This window comes from Pipistrellus kuhlii, unplaced genomic scaffold, assembly GCF_014108245.1.
Source record: "Pipistrellus kuhlii isolate mPipKuh1 unplaced genomic scaffold, mPipKuh1.p scaffold_m20_p_11, whole genome shotgun sequence".
Lineage (NCBI taxonomy): Eukaryota > Metazoa > Chordata > Mammalia > Chiroptera > Vespertilionidae > Pipistrellus > Pipistrellus kuhlii.
This window is the reverse complement of record NW_023425416.1, coordinates 30,615,432-30,630,183: the sequence shown is the minus strand read 5'-3', so window position 1 is coordinate 30,630,183 and position 14,752 is coordinate 30,615,432. Positions and strand designations below refer to the sequence as shown.

At 41.5% G+C, this 14,752-nt stretch overlaps 1 protein-coding gene across 4 annotated transcripts in view; it reads left to right on the top strand.

Annotated features, from left to right (window-relative positions):
- Positions 1-14,752, top strand: part of COL6A5 (collagen type VI alpha 5 chain) — a 100,605-nt gene that overhangs the window by 42,290 nt on the left and 43,563 nt on the right. For all 4 annotated transcript variants that reach the window (XM_036431510.2, XM_036431513.2, XM_045579301.1 and 1 more), the window contains 12 exons: positions 323-663; positions 775-856; positions 2,811-2,953; positions 3,768-3,860; positions 5,878-5,931; positions 7,931-8,002; positions 8,558-8,584; positions 8,690-8,734; positions 8,826-8,879; positions 10,527-10,589; positions 11,232-11,297; positions 11,694-11,747. In XM_036431510.2, coding sequence (XP_036287403.1) covers positions 323-663; positions 775-856; positions 2,811-2,953; positions 3,768-3,860; positions 5,878-5,931; positions 7,931-8,002; positions 8,558-8,584; positions 8,690-8,734; positions 8,826-8,879; positions 10,527-10,589; positions 11,232-11,297; positions 11,694-11,747 — 1,094 coding nt within the window. The remainder of the gene's footprint in view (positions 1-322; positions 664-774; positions 857-2,810; positions 2,954-3,767; positions 3,861-5,877; positions 5,932-7,930; positions 8,003-8,557; positions 8,585-8,689; positions 8,735-8,825; positions 8,880-10,526; positions 10,590-11,231; positions 11,298-11,693; positions 11,748-14,752) is intronic.

Genomic DNA, 14,752 nt, shown 5'->3' with positions numbered 1-14,752 from the left:
AACATCTGGAATTAATAATCCCTAAGGAAAATTCAAATATTTAATATATGATGATAATATGAGTTATTGTAGGTCATCATTAAGAGAAGAAAATGTGCGCACACATACAAAGGCAGCTCCTGAGAATGAGACTGAACCATGATTGGAACCTCAAATAGTATTGGAACTTGTGTTAGAGGAAACACCTGTGTTACATGTTGATTTTCCTTCTTAGGTACTAGAGACCCTTCAGCATTGGGCCATGACCACTCTCTTTTTCTGCCCTATCTGCTCTTCCTCGCTTTCTGCTCATTAATCTGACTTTGTCTCCCTTGGTCTCCAGATTGCGTTGTGGACATAGTGGTCGGGTTTGACATGTCCACTCACCAGCCTGGGAATCTATTGTTCCGTGGCCACCCCCGGCTGGAATCATACCTCTCAGGCATCTTAGGAGACATCACTTCCATCAGGGGGGTGAGCTGTGGGGCAGGTGCAGAGACGCACGTGAATGTGGCCTTTAAGGTGAACAATGATCAAGCATTTCCTGCCAAGTTCCAAATCTACCAGGAAACAATATTTGAAAACCTAAAGAATGTCACCGTCAATGGGCCAACTCATCTGAATGCACAGTTCTTACAGAGTCTGTGGGACACATTTAAGGATAAATCTGCATCCCGCGGACAGGTATCCATGTTGCAGTCTATCTCCCATCTCAGCATGCTCTCATATGTTTCCCCCTCCCAGTCACATATTTCATTTCACATTCTTCTATTCTCTGCTTTCTTCTTTCTCTAGGTGCTACTCATCTTTTCAGATGGTCTTGGGAGTGAAAGCATCACAATGCTTGAAAACCAATCAGACAGTCTCAGAGAAGCAGGTATGTACTGAGTTGAAAATTTAAATGATTAAGCATGTACTGTGCTGATAAATCTCTACCCTATTTAGGTGTTCTAGATCTTGGGATCCGTCCATCCATTTGTAGAAGATGCTGTGATGTTGGTGCTTTGCCCAAACTCCCTTGACCTGCCCACACACTCACTCCCCAAATGCTGTAGATGCTGTGGCCAAGTACTTACATCTATGATCTTCCACATATGTGGGCTCTTGACTGGCCTGAACCATAACCTGATGCTTGGAGGGAAGGTGCAGCTGTATCATATCTCACCTGAGAGTGGAAAGGTGGCAGTCATTGATATAGGGATGCAAAAGCCCAGGGCCAAGTCTGATATACTTTATTCTCCTATGAATCAGGCCAAGGTGAAGACTTTACTAAGACAAATCCTTGCTTACAACTTCCCTTTCCCTTTTTGCATTCTCTCCCTCAGTAAACCACACACACATACACATTCCTCTCTCAAATTCTGCTTCTAGAGAACCTGACCTAAGACACTGCCTATTACTTTTGATTTTCCATGTGAAAGATCATAACATGGATTTTGAAAGGCACTTCTTATTGTTTAGTCCCTGTCCATGTCATAGTTTCAGACTGAACTGGAAGGTAGATGCAGAAATTGAGGGTAATGTGCAGTGACAGAGGCCCCACCAATTGTTGGATGGGGTACATTGTTTGAGACTGGCTTCTGGGTTCAGCTTCCATGGGCAACCTCCCTAGAGGCCACAATACGTCTTGCTTTACTGGAGGATTGTGTCTCCCTCCCTCCTCAGATCCCTTCAACACCTTCCCACTGATCTTAGAATATCCAATTCCTTAGTATGGCCCATGATGCTTTGCATGATCTGGTCCTGCTTCCCATGCCAGCTTCCTCTCACTCCTTACACTCAGTGTCCCAAACATACAGAATCTTTTCTATTTGTCCTCCAAAATATTTCACAGCCCCATCTTATCAGTCTTCACATACACTCTTTCTTTTGTCAGGAACTTTTCCCACACTCAGGCTCCCACTCCCATTTTCGCTCTACCTTCTATCTCTAGTACTTTTTCTTGACCAACTTCCATTCATTTTTTAGGATCAGCTTAGATATCAGTTATTTGTAGAAACCTTCCATGACCTTCCAAAAATGAGTTAGGAGCTTCTGTTAGGCATCCATAGCATGCTGGCATTCCCTCTCAGAGCACTTGTCACTTCTCAGAGCAACTATCTGTTTCTTGTCCACCTCTTCCAATAGACCATACCTCTTGTATCTCTGGTACAGTGGTTAGTGCATAAGAGGCTTCTAATAAGCAAATATTTGTCTAAGGAAAGGATGAACAGAGTAAACGAACTAGCAAATTAATTAAAAAGTGAGTGAGTGAATGAGTGAATAAATGAATAAATGAACTCCCCGGTATGACCAAGAGTTCAGCTGATACTGAAAGACCCTGGGTTTTCCTCAGGGCTTCAGGGCCTAGGATCCCAAGGGTGTTTGGCAATGGAGATGACTTGAGAACTATCATTAATTTATATGCAGTCAAATTTAGAAATACTCGGAAAATGAACAAGAACTTTGCCCTTTCTTACAAATTACTTTCAAATGCATATGAATAGCATTAAAATTGATGGTGAGATGTTAAACAGTTTTCTGTTAGTGTTTTTCTGTAGATTTTTAAATAGTTTCTCTTGCATACTTTCTCTTGGGAAATTTCATCCTGGAGTTGGGGATCTCTGAGTACCTAGCCTGCTGTTGCATCTTTAATATGCCAAGAGCGTCTCTTCTTTTTTTCCACCCTTTTTGATTCTTTGAATAATGTTCACTGAGTGGCTTTGCTTCTGGTTCTTCTTTTGTGTGTGTGTGTGTGTGTGTGTGTGTGTGTGTGTGCGCGCGCGCGTGCGCGCACGCGCACGCGCAAGCGCAATGCCTTTGGTTTGATATCTGTCATTTTTACTGCATAGGTCTTGATGCTTTGCTGGTAGTGTCCCTGAACACAACTGCTCACAATGAGTTCTCCAGCTTTGAATTTGGAAAAGGATTTGATTACAGGACTCACCTGACTATTGGAAATAGAGACCTGGGCAAAATGCTATCACAGTATCTGGTGAGTTTTTGAATAACAACAACAACAACAACAAAAATCCAGTTATTCAAAATATAATAGAAACAAAATTGAAATTTTGATGAGTATTTCCAAAGACTGCCTTGTTTGCCCTAAATTCAGTCCATGAGTGCTGAATTGTTGTTCTTACGTGCATTTTTATCCTCTGTTGTTGAACCAAATGAATGCATAGGGAACTAGAAAACCAACCAATCCCTAATCAAATAAGAAGCCACCACTTTATGCTACAGAAAGCCCCCCAAACAGGAGACTCAACTAGGAACCAATCAGTCTTGTGCAAACTTGGCCTGTGACCAGCTATGTGGTGGGCTCCTTCTATAAAGAGAGGTCACTTGCTTGGAGAGGGTATGTTGCCAATGTGGTTGCTGCTAATCCGGTACCTTCTCTATCTAAAGTGTTTGTCAAAAGCACCTCTTGCCGAAACCAGTTTGGCTCAGTGGATAGAGCATCAGCCTGCAGACTGAAGGGTGCCAGGTTTGATTCTGGTCGGGGTCATGTGCCTTGGCTGTGGGCACATCCCCAGTAGGGGACATGTAAGAGGCAACTGATGGATGACGACTCTCTCTCATCGATGTTTCTAACTCTCTGTCTCCCTTACTCTCTGTAAAAAATCAATAAAATATATATATAAAAAAACATTTATTTAAAAAAAAAAAAGCACCTCTTAGCCTCTGTGGCCCCTCTCTCAAAGAGAGCATGAACTTGTAGGTGGTGGATCTTGATTTGTGTGAATACAGTTCTTATGTAATGAAGTTTGTAACACTTGTTGCTCATTCAAGTCTGCTTTTTTTTTCAGGGAAACATTGCAGAGAGGACATGCTGCTGTGCATTTTGCAAGTGTCCAGGGACTCCAGGACCTCATGGGGCCCGAGGACTGCAAGGCTTGAAGGTGTTATTCAGATGAAACTATTTAACTTAATGGGCCTTGGTTTAAAGTGGGTGGGATTGAGACTGAATGGTTGAATTTATAACCCTCAATTGATGCTGATATCATTGTCTGTGATCATTTGTGTGACATCTGTAGTGTAGGAGCCAGTTCAGAAGAGCCTACTTTTGATGCTGCTATTAGGAATAACCCCTCTTTATTTTATGTGTCCTTGGTGATATTGCTTCTTGATGTTGTAATTTATACTTTTTATTCACTTCAGACATTTTGAAAGGTGGCCATTTGTATGTCTTCTTGGAAGAAGTGTCTGTTCAGTCCTCTGCCCATTTTTGCATTGGGTGGTTTGATTTTTGTTGTTGTTGAGTTGTGTGAATTCTTGATATATTTTGAATATTAGCTGCTTATCAGAGGTATTGTTTGTAAATATCTTCTCCCATTTGGTTACAGAACCATATATTACATGTGGGATGTAAGACTGAAAGCAACACATGAACAAACAAATAAAAAGCTTATAAACACAGATAACCATATGGTAGTTACTAGAGGGGGAAAAAAGTGGGGAAAGGGAGAAGAGGGTATAGGGAGTCAAATATAGCATGATGGAAGGAGACTTGACTTTGGGTGGTGAACATGCAAAACAATATACAGATGATGTATTATAGAGTTGTACACTTGAAACATATAATCTTATTAACCAGTGTCACCCAATAAATTTAATAAAAATTTTAAAAAGATGACATGAAGTGTTAAAATAATGGGGAAAGTTGTACTTCATCAGCAATGGGATGTAATTGAACTGCTAAAAGAGCATAGCATTGCAAATGAATAGTCCTTTAGAAAATGAATTACAAAAGATCAATTGCATAACAATAGCATAGATAAGTATATTATGGTATTTTCATTCAATGGAATGCTCCAAAGTTTTGAAAATAAATGGGCTGCATGAATAAATTTTACAAACACAGTAATGGCCAAAAAAAAAAAAAAAAAAAAAAAAAAAAAAAAAAAAAAAAAAAAAAAAAAAAAAAAAAAAAAAAAAAAAAAAAAAAAAAAGCAAAACAGAATACATATGGTATGATTCCATTTATCAATATAAGATATTTGAATACAAGCAAAACTAACCTATAGTGTCTAAGGATGAATGAGTGGTAGAGAATAAAAAGGACAAGGAGGTATTTTTATAAATGTCAGAAGTGTTCTCCATGGGGTAGGTTGGGAATGGTCGGTGATTGGGATGGGCACTGTGTCTGGGTACTATTATATTCTTTTTTTTCTATACAGAGGTTTACTTTATAATAATTAACCTGTGACCTTGACATTTTATTTATGTCTATGCACTTTTTCAAGTGGGTTTTAAATGTCACAATTAAGAGCGTCCAGTTTGTTCTATTTTAAGAGATCAAACACAACGCTTGTCCTGAGTCCAGCATTGCCTATGCTTGTGGAAGAATAATTTATCTTGGACATTTTACCAGTTCTATTTTGTTTAGCAGTTTCCTCTCTCGTTACTTTGCTCAGGTCCATTATACTGAGCAGAGAGCTAGGGCTTGTGTTTGAGGAGGAGGAAAGAAAACCTCAGTTGACATCCTTGCCACAAGTAAGCCATGAGGTAGTTGAATTATATATGTAACCTCTTGCTCGGGAGAAGTGCATATTCTTCCTTGAGCTCTCAGAAAAGCAGAAGAACATAAAATGATCTGTTTGGAAGTGTTATTCGTTTGCCTGCTAAAAGAGTTGTGGTGACCACCACTCTCCTTGGTGCAAATCTCCGAGTCACAGGACTAGCCTGGACACCCAGCATTGCAGAAGAATTCCAAAGATCAGTCTCCTAGAGCATCAGGAGGGCCACCTTCTGCAGAGACTTTCCCTGATGATTGTAGGACTCTCCCCACACTCACACCCACACCTTCGAAAACTACAACCAGGTTGGAGGGACGGACTAACTAAAATGCCCAATGATTGCACCAGTTTGAATTGATAGGAGATGGCTAAAAATCTATTTTTCTTTCTTTCCTCTCAGGGTTCTCTAGGTTTAAAAGGCAACAGAGGACACAGGGGAGAGGAAGGAGACCATGTAAGTTTTTGTGACTCATCTTCCCTTGCTCCCCCTCACATATACATACTTAATGATTTTGTGTTTTATAGAAAGCTTTATTTTCCTATAGAAGAGGTGGTGAGGTTTTTTTGTTTATAGTACATATTCATATATATATATATATATATATATATATATATATATATATTTTTTTTTTTTTTTTTCTTTTTTTTTTTCTTTTGAGGGAAATGGGTGATAGCATCCCTTTTCTTTTTTCCTTGTCTGAATCAGGATAATGCTATTTGTCGGGGAGTGAGCAAGCGCACCTACATGTTTCGTTTTTATTCTTTATTTTACCAGTAGCAGGAAGGTATGCTCCTCCCTACTCCTACCTGACAAAGGAAGCAGGCAGAGCGCCCCCCAAAATGTAGAATCCTGGTTACATGGTTCACAGGGGTTTTCAAATCTCAGTCGATGACCCTAAAATCAGAATTCTCATCTGGTTCCTCAGTCACATTTAGGAAATGGATTTGGAGGAGCTGCAACCACATGGGGTGGCTCCATTTGGGGTGGGAGAAGTTCAGGAAGCATCCAGCCTGCTTGTTCATCCCCTTAGTAGGGGTATCGAACTCAATCAGAGAAGGGGCCAAAATCTAAAATCCAGCCTAAATCGTGGGCCGAATGGTTTACTGAACAGTCATAAACTGTCATTGTGATGGAAACGCAGCGGAGTGCAGTGATGACAGCACGGTGCGGGCCACATTGCAAGGCCTGGCGGGATGGATTTGGCCCGCGGGCCTTGTGTTTGACACATGTGCCTTAGAGTGAAGGCCAGCAAGTTAGGATTACAAACACAATCTCTGGAGTCAGACATCAAAGGCTGACCTCGATGTGAAACCTTAACAAGATACCATACTTAACTTCTTGACCTTCAGTCTCCTCATCCACAAACATCTGTACTTTCCTCTAGGAATGTAGTTTACACAATGAACACTTAAGGGGGTGCTTGAAGTCACCCACCGTGCACCTGAGGAGAGGCCTTGGAGCCCACCCAGTCGGCATGGAGAGATTGGAGTGTGGGGACTCGTGTTGTGCTACTGCCTGGCTATGAGCCCACAGCTGGCTGAGACTCCAGGCCATGGGAAGCCGGAACATTTCAGCACTTCTCAGCAAGCTGTGGCCATGTGCCAGGCCTCCTGCTTTACTGGGAGTAATCCTCCTAATAAAGAAAGCAAAACTGGGGAGAAGAAAATCATTTCTCCTCTCACCTGCCAGGAAGAAGAGAATTAAGCTCATTGCTAAAAAAAATCATGTATCCATATAGCAAAATTTTAGCACCTGCTCTGAACGCAGATTTGAGCCCGGCACAAGGGGCACCTGGGGAAGGAGACAGTCGGAGGTCCCTGCCTGCAAGGAACACAACACTGTTCTTCTTGAGATTCCTTTCACTGTGGCATTTACCCACATTTAAATATTTCCCAGGGAAAGCAGGGTTGGAAGGGGATGCATGTGTCATTGACCTTGAGTGTTCTTCCTATGTGGCTGGTCAGAGTTTGGGGATCTTTAACTTGGTGAGATTTCCCATGAGCACTGGCTTAGAGTAGTGTCTCTTCCCATCGACTGCTTCTACGCAGTTCCAGTCCCCTGGCACCGACTTGCTTCTGTACTATCAGCCATGCTGACTTTTCCAGGGTAGCATTAAGCTCTGGACAAGAGGTCAGGACCACACGTTAGGAACATGGCTGGAAAGTGAGGCGGCTTCTGAACCTTTGGCTGTGCCGTATGATGAGGCAGTGAAGCGGCTGAGCTCACCCTCTACCTCTGTGTGATCTTGGATCTGAAAGGAAGCCCTGAAGGTTGACAGGGAAAATATTTAAATTGAGGGGGAAAACAGAGTTAAATGAATGAATTGGAGAGAGGATTTGTTTGCCTAGATCTCAGAGTGCCCAGGAGCTCTAGCTTCACTCTCAAAGATAAACTGCTGGCAGCTTCAGGCATAAGAATCACTTTGGATACCTATTTCGGTACCTTCTCTTAGGGGACGCGAGGAGACACTGGACTCCCAGGGGATAAAGGGATCACAGGATGTCCAGGGCAATCGGGTCAAAAGGTAAGGCTCTGTTGGAATGTTATTTTAAGTTCTCTCCAACATCCCCACCTTCTGTCCTCCCTTCCTTCTCTTGTTTTCTGTCTTTCATTTCCCCTCCCTCTCTTCCCCTTTCTCCAATTACATGTTAGTTTCCTCATCCTGCAGATTATTTACATTTGTAATCCCAAGAGTTTTGTAAATTCCATCTACAACCTCTTTGTAGTTATGGAGCCAAAAGCAACTAAAGAAATATACAATCAGCCAAAACTGGTTTGGCTCAGTGGGGAGAGCGTTGGCCTGTGGATGCAAGGGTCCCAGGTTTGATTCTGGTCAAGGGCATGTACCTTGGTTGTGGGCATATCCCCAGTGGGGAGCGTGCAAGAGGCAGCTTATCAATGTTCCTCTCTTGTTGATGTTTCTAACTCTCTATCTCTCTCCCTTCCTCTCTGTAAAAAAAATCAATAAGATATATTTTTTTAAAAAAGATATAGAGGGGCAGCCCCTTCCCGCTCCAACAGTCTAGGAATCCATGTGCTGTCTTTGCTCTGTCACTAAGAGGTGTTGTGTCTCTTACAGGGCGTCAGAGGATTGCCTGGATCTAAGGTACTGTCGTTCCTTCTCAAATTGCATGACCTCGAGGGATGAGTTTCCCCAATAAGCATGTGGCAGGGATTTCCTTTTCTGACTGTGGCCCATCTTGTTTCTCAGGGAGAACTGGGAGAAGATGGGATCGATGGCCTGGATGGGGAGGAGGTAAGCCATTTTTCTTCAAGTACCATAAAACCAGCATGAGGCTGATATATAGATTTTTTTCAATGGGAATTTTGTTTTCCGTGTCTTTTAGGGCTCTCGTGGATTTCCTGGAAAAAAGGGAGAAAAGGGTGATCCAGGATCTCAGGTAACACTCTTCAATCAGGAGAACTTAGTGACAGAGATGATCTTAATTACTGTATGTCAGCGGTTATCAGGGGTAAAATCGACAGCTGACTTAGCTGCCTAATGAAGGCTTGTTACCACGGAAGAGGTACTGCAATCAGTTGGGAACAAGCGGGTAACTATGTAATTTTCAAGAATTTCCCGTTAGAAATCTCAAGGCAGGCGAGATGCTCTTTGGGCCTGCTTTTCAGAAGTCTGCAAATGAATGCTTTCGTCTGTCAGCAGCTTTCATGTTCTCTTCATTGCATGGGGGGGTGGGGAAGGCAAGAGAAAAAGCAAAATTACTTTGGTGACTTTGGTATAGTAAAGCGCAGTAAAACTTTTATTTTAAATTCATTTCAAAAGTTAATAATTTTTAAAATTTAAATTCATCTCATGAATTAATACATACTTACTTGGTTCCAAGCAGCTCTGCTTTTAATGCTCTGATACATTTATGTATCAAATATTTTTGAATACCTAGGGTGTGCCAGGCACTGAGTTATGCATCAAATAATCAGAAATGAACCTCACCCAGTCCTTGTCCTCAGGAGTCTGAGTGCAGTGGGGGAGACAGACCTATCAATAGCTAATGGCAACACGGAATGTGATTGGGGCCATGTTGCAGGCATCTACATGGGAGCCCAGAGAAGGCTCCTCACTCAGTGGGTAGGGAAGGAGTTCAGGAAGTCTCCCTGGAGGAAATGGTCCCTGAGTTGAAGATGAATAGAAAGCAAGACATGGAAGAAGGGCATTCCAGACAGGGAACAGTGTAAGCAAAGACCTGGAGGCTTGGGGACACTGCGATTGTTCTGCCTGGTAGGAGTATTAGAATAGAGGAAGAGGGCGGTCAGGTTCAAGAGGTGCTGGGAAGAGATTGGGAAGGCACTGGTGAGCCATGAGGAGGAGTTGGACTTTTAACCAAGGGAGAATAGGGAGCCTTTGAGATATTTTAAGCGAGGAGATCATAATTGATTTGCAGGTTAGAAATATTACTTGGCAGTAGTCTGGAGGCTGTGTTGGGTCCTAGGCAAAGATAAGAGGTGAATCATTAACAATTTAGATGAGACCTTAAGTAAAGCAATGGCAGTGAGAACAGAAACAGGACATATTAATTAAGGTGATGGCAGAGCCTAGACTGGAGTGGACACCTATGTGCAAAATTTAGGGAAACCCTCCTCATGCACAGAGTGAGTGCATCCCTAAATTTTGTACCATAGGTGACTTGCTTATTTCATCCTAGTCCTGACTCCAGGACATAAGACATCCAGATCTAGGTGACTAGAGGAGAAGGAAATTAGCCATCAGTCCAAATGCCTAAAAGGATCCTGGCTTGGGCAAGTTTAGTTGGGAAAAAAGTGAGTTTGAGTTAAGAACGGAACATCCCTGTAGAGGTATCCTGTTGGCAACTTAGTTATAGATGCCAGAAGTTGCTAGACAGGCTGGGATGCTCAATACAGTACCCAGTAGCAATATGTAACCATTAAATTCACATTAATTAAAGCGGTAAGGAACATGGATTATTTTATCTGATTGATTTCCTCCCCTCCAAACATGCACAGTACTTGACATTTTAATATGATTATGAAACCTCCTACAAGCTAACTGGGAAATTCATTTTATTTTTCAGGGCAGCCCCGGTGCCAGAGGCCCGCCTGGAGAGTATGGGGAGAAGGGCTTCTCAGGGGATCCTGTAAGTTACTATGGCCCCATTGGTGTTTCCTTTCCCCCTGTCTCCTGTTGACCCGTAAGCAAAAGCTTGTCTTGGGAGCGGGGAGGTAGGTTGACAGAGGCTATCTGTTTGGGAGAAATCTGATTGGGGCTGATTACTTACAACATTCAAAACTGGGAACTAAAGTCCCACTTTATTCGTCCTTATGTAAGTTGAGACGTTCAAGCTCTTTTGCGGGGGGGATTCTTATAGTTTTGCTTATTGGGCTTCTATTCTCATAGATTCCCTATTTGTGAAGTTGATTACTGGGGGATCTTATTGCACAATGGAGGGAAGTGGCAGAAGCATGCTGGACTAGTGGGTCAATGAAGCTGCCAACACAGAGAAAGAAACTTCACATGGCTTCAGCATGCACTCTAAAAATTTGTCATCTACTGCCTCGCCTCCTTCAAACTTGGGGAACTATTAACTTTAACTTTTTCAAACATCTATGAGATTCAAATATGGAGGATTTTCTCACACCCTTCATTTTAATCCAAGTAACCTAAGTTTCTCACATCACACCCTTCATCACTTAACCCAAGTTTTTGTACCATTTTGAAAAATAAAAATAAAAAGCTGATTTTTTAAAAATTCTGAAATTCTTTTTAAATCTTCCTCTAGGGTAATCCAGGACAAAACAGTAACATCAAAGGACAGAAGGGCTCTGAAGGGGAACAAGGAAGACAAGTAATTAATCTGTTTTACCTATATATGAGTTGATTAATTATGTTATTTTCATAAAGCCTAAATGAATTAGTAAATATGTAATCCATCTAGAATTGAACAAACCCTCTAGGTTTGTTCTAAGCATGTGTCTGTTGGAGATTACACTTCTATAGGCAAAATTACTGTGTTTCTGGCAGGCGATATGTAAGGAAACTGGTAATAGCAATGCATGTTGCTATCCCAGTTTTCTCTTGAATAGATATTTATTCAATAGTGTTAATATTCAGGAAGAGTCTACAATGACACCTTTGTCCTTATATTTTAATAGTGCCTGAGGTTTCGATGCTGATGCCTTTGTCATTTATTTAGCACCTTTCACTTAATGATCTCGGGGGGGGGGGGGTGTTGTATTTCTAGGGTAGAACTGGACAGAAAGGGATCCAAGGCAGTCCTAATTCCAGAGGAGACATGGTGAGTATTTTCATGGACATTTATTTTCCCTCATGATCTCCTGAAGTTGCCACAGAGGTATTCCAAACAGTTGTTACTGCAGAGTCGGCTGATCTGGGGCTGATACGTTGACGCTATTGACATTTTGGGCCAGATAATTTGTCATGAGAGGCTACCCTGTGCATTAGAGAATACTTCACAGCATTCCTGGTCTCTGCCCACTAGATGCCAGTAGCACCTCCCCCCACCACCCCCAGTTGTGACACCCAAACATGTCTGCAGATATTGCCAAATGATGGACGTGGATGGTGAGGGGTCAGATGGGAGCAAAGTTGCTCCTGTTTGAGAATTGCTGTAAATTTCAAGAATAAACTTGAAATAACTATCTCCCTCCCAGAAACCTTTGAGTGTCTTTGAAGAGAGTCAGGGACTTAAACATGAAAGCCCTCCTTTAATAGCTTAGTATCCTTGCGCTTCTATATGAATATTAGGAACTGGGTAAATGCTCTTCAAATATGGCCGGGTGGGGGCGGGGGAGAGAGAAGAAACACAGATCAATTCTTCTAGGATGAACCCAAACACTGGCGATTAGTGGCAACCTCAAGGTCCTCATATAACTTTATAGCATCTCATGCGATATCAAGGCTAAAACAATGATAATAGATTTTCCCTTCTTTTTAAGGAACAGCCTAGAAATCACTTTTCTCTTTGTGGACTTCAAAATTAGAAATGGTATTGATCATGTGTGAGAAACGCCTTTATCACACGCTCAGCTTGGAGATTCTAAGAAGAGAATAACGGTCCAAGATCTGGCCCTGCATTTTATTAAGAAGGGAACTGGAAATACTTGGCTTTCTTTTTTATTACAATCTCATAATCTCATCACTTAGAAGGCTAGGCTGATGGCCTTTCTCTCTGGGATAGATAGCAGATAGATGTGTTTTCATTTCCTCTTGCCTTTGTTGATCTTGAATCATAGTTCTTAAGGGAACTATGCCTAAGGGATAGCTTAGGCTTCCAGTGCTTCTGGTGAAATTCTTTGGGACTTTGCCCTCTTTTCCACACAAGAGATTTAAAATTAATCAGAAGAAGCAAGAAAGCAGCAAGATGAGCTAAGTGCTATAAACTTGAAAGCTAAATACATATTTTTGTTGGTTTAAGAGAAAATACGTTTAGTTTGAAATAACTTTATAACTGTCACTATCAATCAGGCACTTTTTTTAAAAAGATGGTAAGGTGGGGGTGGAGGGCGGGGGATGGATTACTACTTGGATGCACTAGCTGATTACTCCAAGTCAGCAATTTTCAACTAGTGTGCTATAAGAATTTTTAAAATATGCAATACTTGACCATTTAGTGGTGGGCACTGACTTCTTTTCCCTTAGATTGACAAAAAAATTACAACAAATTAAAAAAAAAAAGACAACAGCCAAACCAATAGCCATCAGGTATGAATGCAGTCTTAAACTGTAAATATTATAGGTCATATAACAGAGTTGCATCTTAATGGACACATTGCATAGTAAGGTTGAATCTAATTGGTTACTTCTTGGTACCAGAAAATCTTATATGTACATATAAGCACCTGATTTTTTAAAAAGTCACTTTGGAGCAAAAAGGTTAGGTAATTACTATTAGTATTATTTTTTTGGTAAATGAATAAAAATTATAGCTATTTTTTGTCAGATCAGCAAAAAATGTAATTTTTGGTATACTGCAGAGATTTAGTAATTAGTGTATATGTGCATGAGACGGAAAAGGATGAAAATTGCTGCTCTGAGTCACTCCCAGGACAGGCGGTTCTAAGCCTCCTTCCCCCATCTTCATTCACTTCCCCATCATCTCCATCTTTGCACCCTCTTCTCTCCTGAATTAAATAAGGCAATGTGGATATAAAGCAAGACCAAACTTTTCTACCCTCTCCCCACCTTTCCAGTGAAGGTCAGAACTCCCTATGAGGGTCAGAGAATCTTAGGTGGGTGATAAATCTTAAAAACACAAACAATCCTAAATCATTGCCTCCTGCTGACACAATTTCAGCTTATGTCAATTAATTGTTGTACTGGCTGTTGCCAAAAAAAAAAAAAAATTAATGTACTGAGAACTAGAGCATTTAAAATCACATTTCAGGTCCACTGCTTTTTGCCTGTCACATACAGAATGCTTATTATAATAGTAAGGCTTTATACTTCTATAGCATCTATTTAGGCCAGATCTCGATCACATTACTTTCAAGTATTAATTCATTTAATCCTCATAATAATTCTACGAGGTAGATACTATTATTATGTCTAGTTTACAAATAAGAAAAATCAGTGAACCTTGGGCAGCTTGCCCAGGACAAAGATAGGTAGTAGGTGTTAGACCAAGATTAGAACTGAGACTGTCACATTCCTGGATCTGGGCTCCTAACCACCCTGAGTAAAGTTTATTGTGCAAATCCTCTGTGTCACACAGGCTTTAAAGGGCAGGCTGAGCTTAGGACTGCCTGCTAAGGACACAGATGAATGAATGAACGAACGAATGAATGAATGTTTTAAAAGTATTGTTTTGTACCTAAAGGAACAGTAGTTGTTTATCACAACAAAGGAAGCTGATGGTTGAATTGTGTCTGCAGCTCTCTCAAAGAGGCAGGGATGGTAGATAAGGAGGGGAGAGTATGGATCTGGTTGGTCTCATGGAAAAAGAAGTTAGGATCTGGGGCCTGAATCCTCTTCTAGCTTGGCTACCCTCTGGGAAGGAGAAGGTGTGGCAAAGATAGCCACTAGGTGGAGAGCCTGAGCTGGCAACTGGGGAGCTGTTTCTGGAGAAATGCAGATTTCAGATCACCCCGGCTTTTCTCAGATGAGCCTGGAGGTGCTATTTGGGCCACACTAGCGCAGAACAGACCTCATCAATCATTTCCTCCTGGTAGGATTCCATAGAAACAAACCCCAGTGGGCCCGGCTGAAGCACTGCATCTAACACTTTTGTACTCTTCCCCCGTGACACACTCAGGGGCCAGGGCAGAGAGATGGGGGTGACAC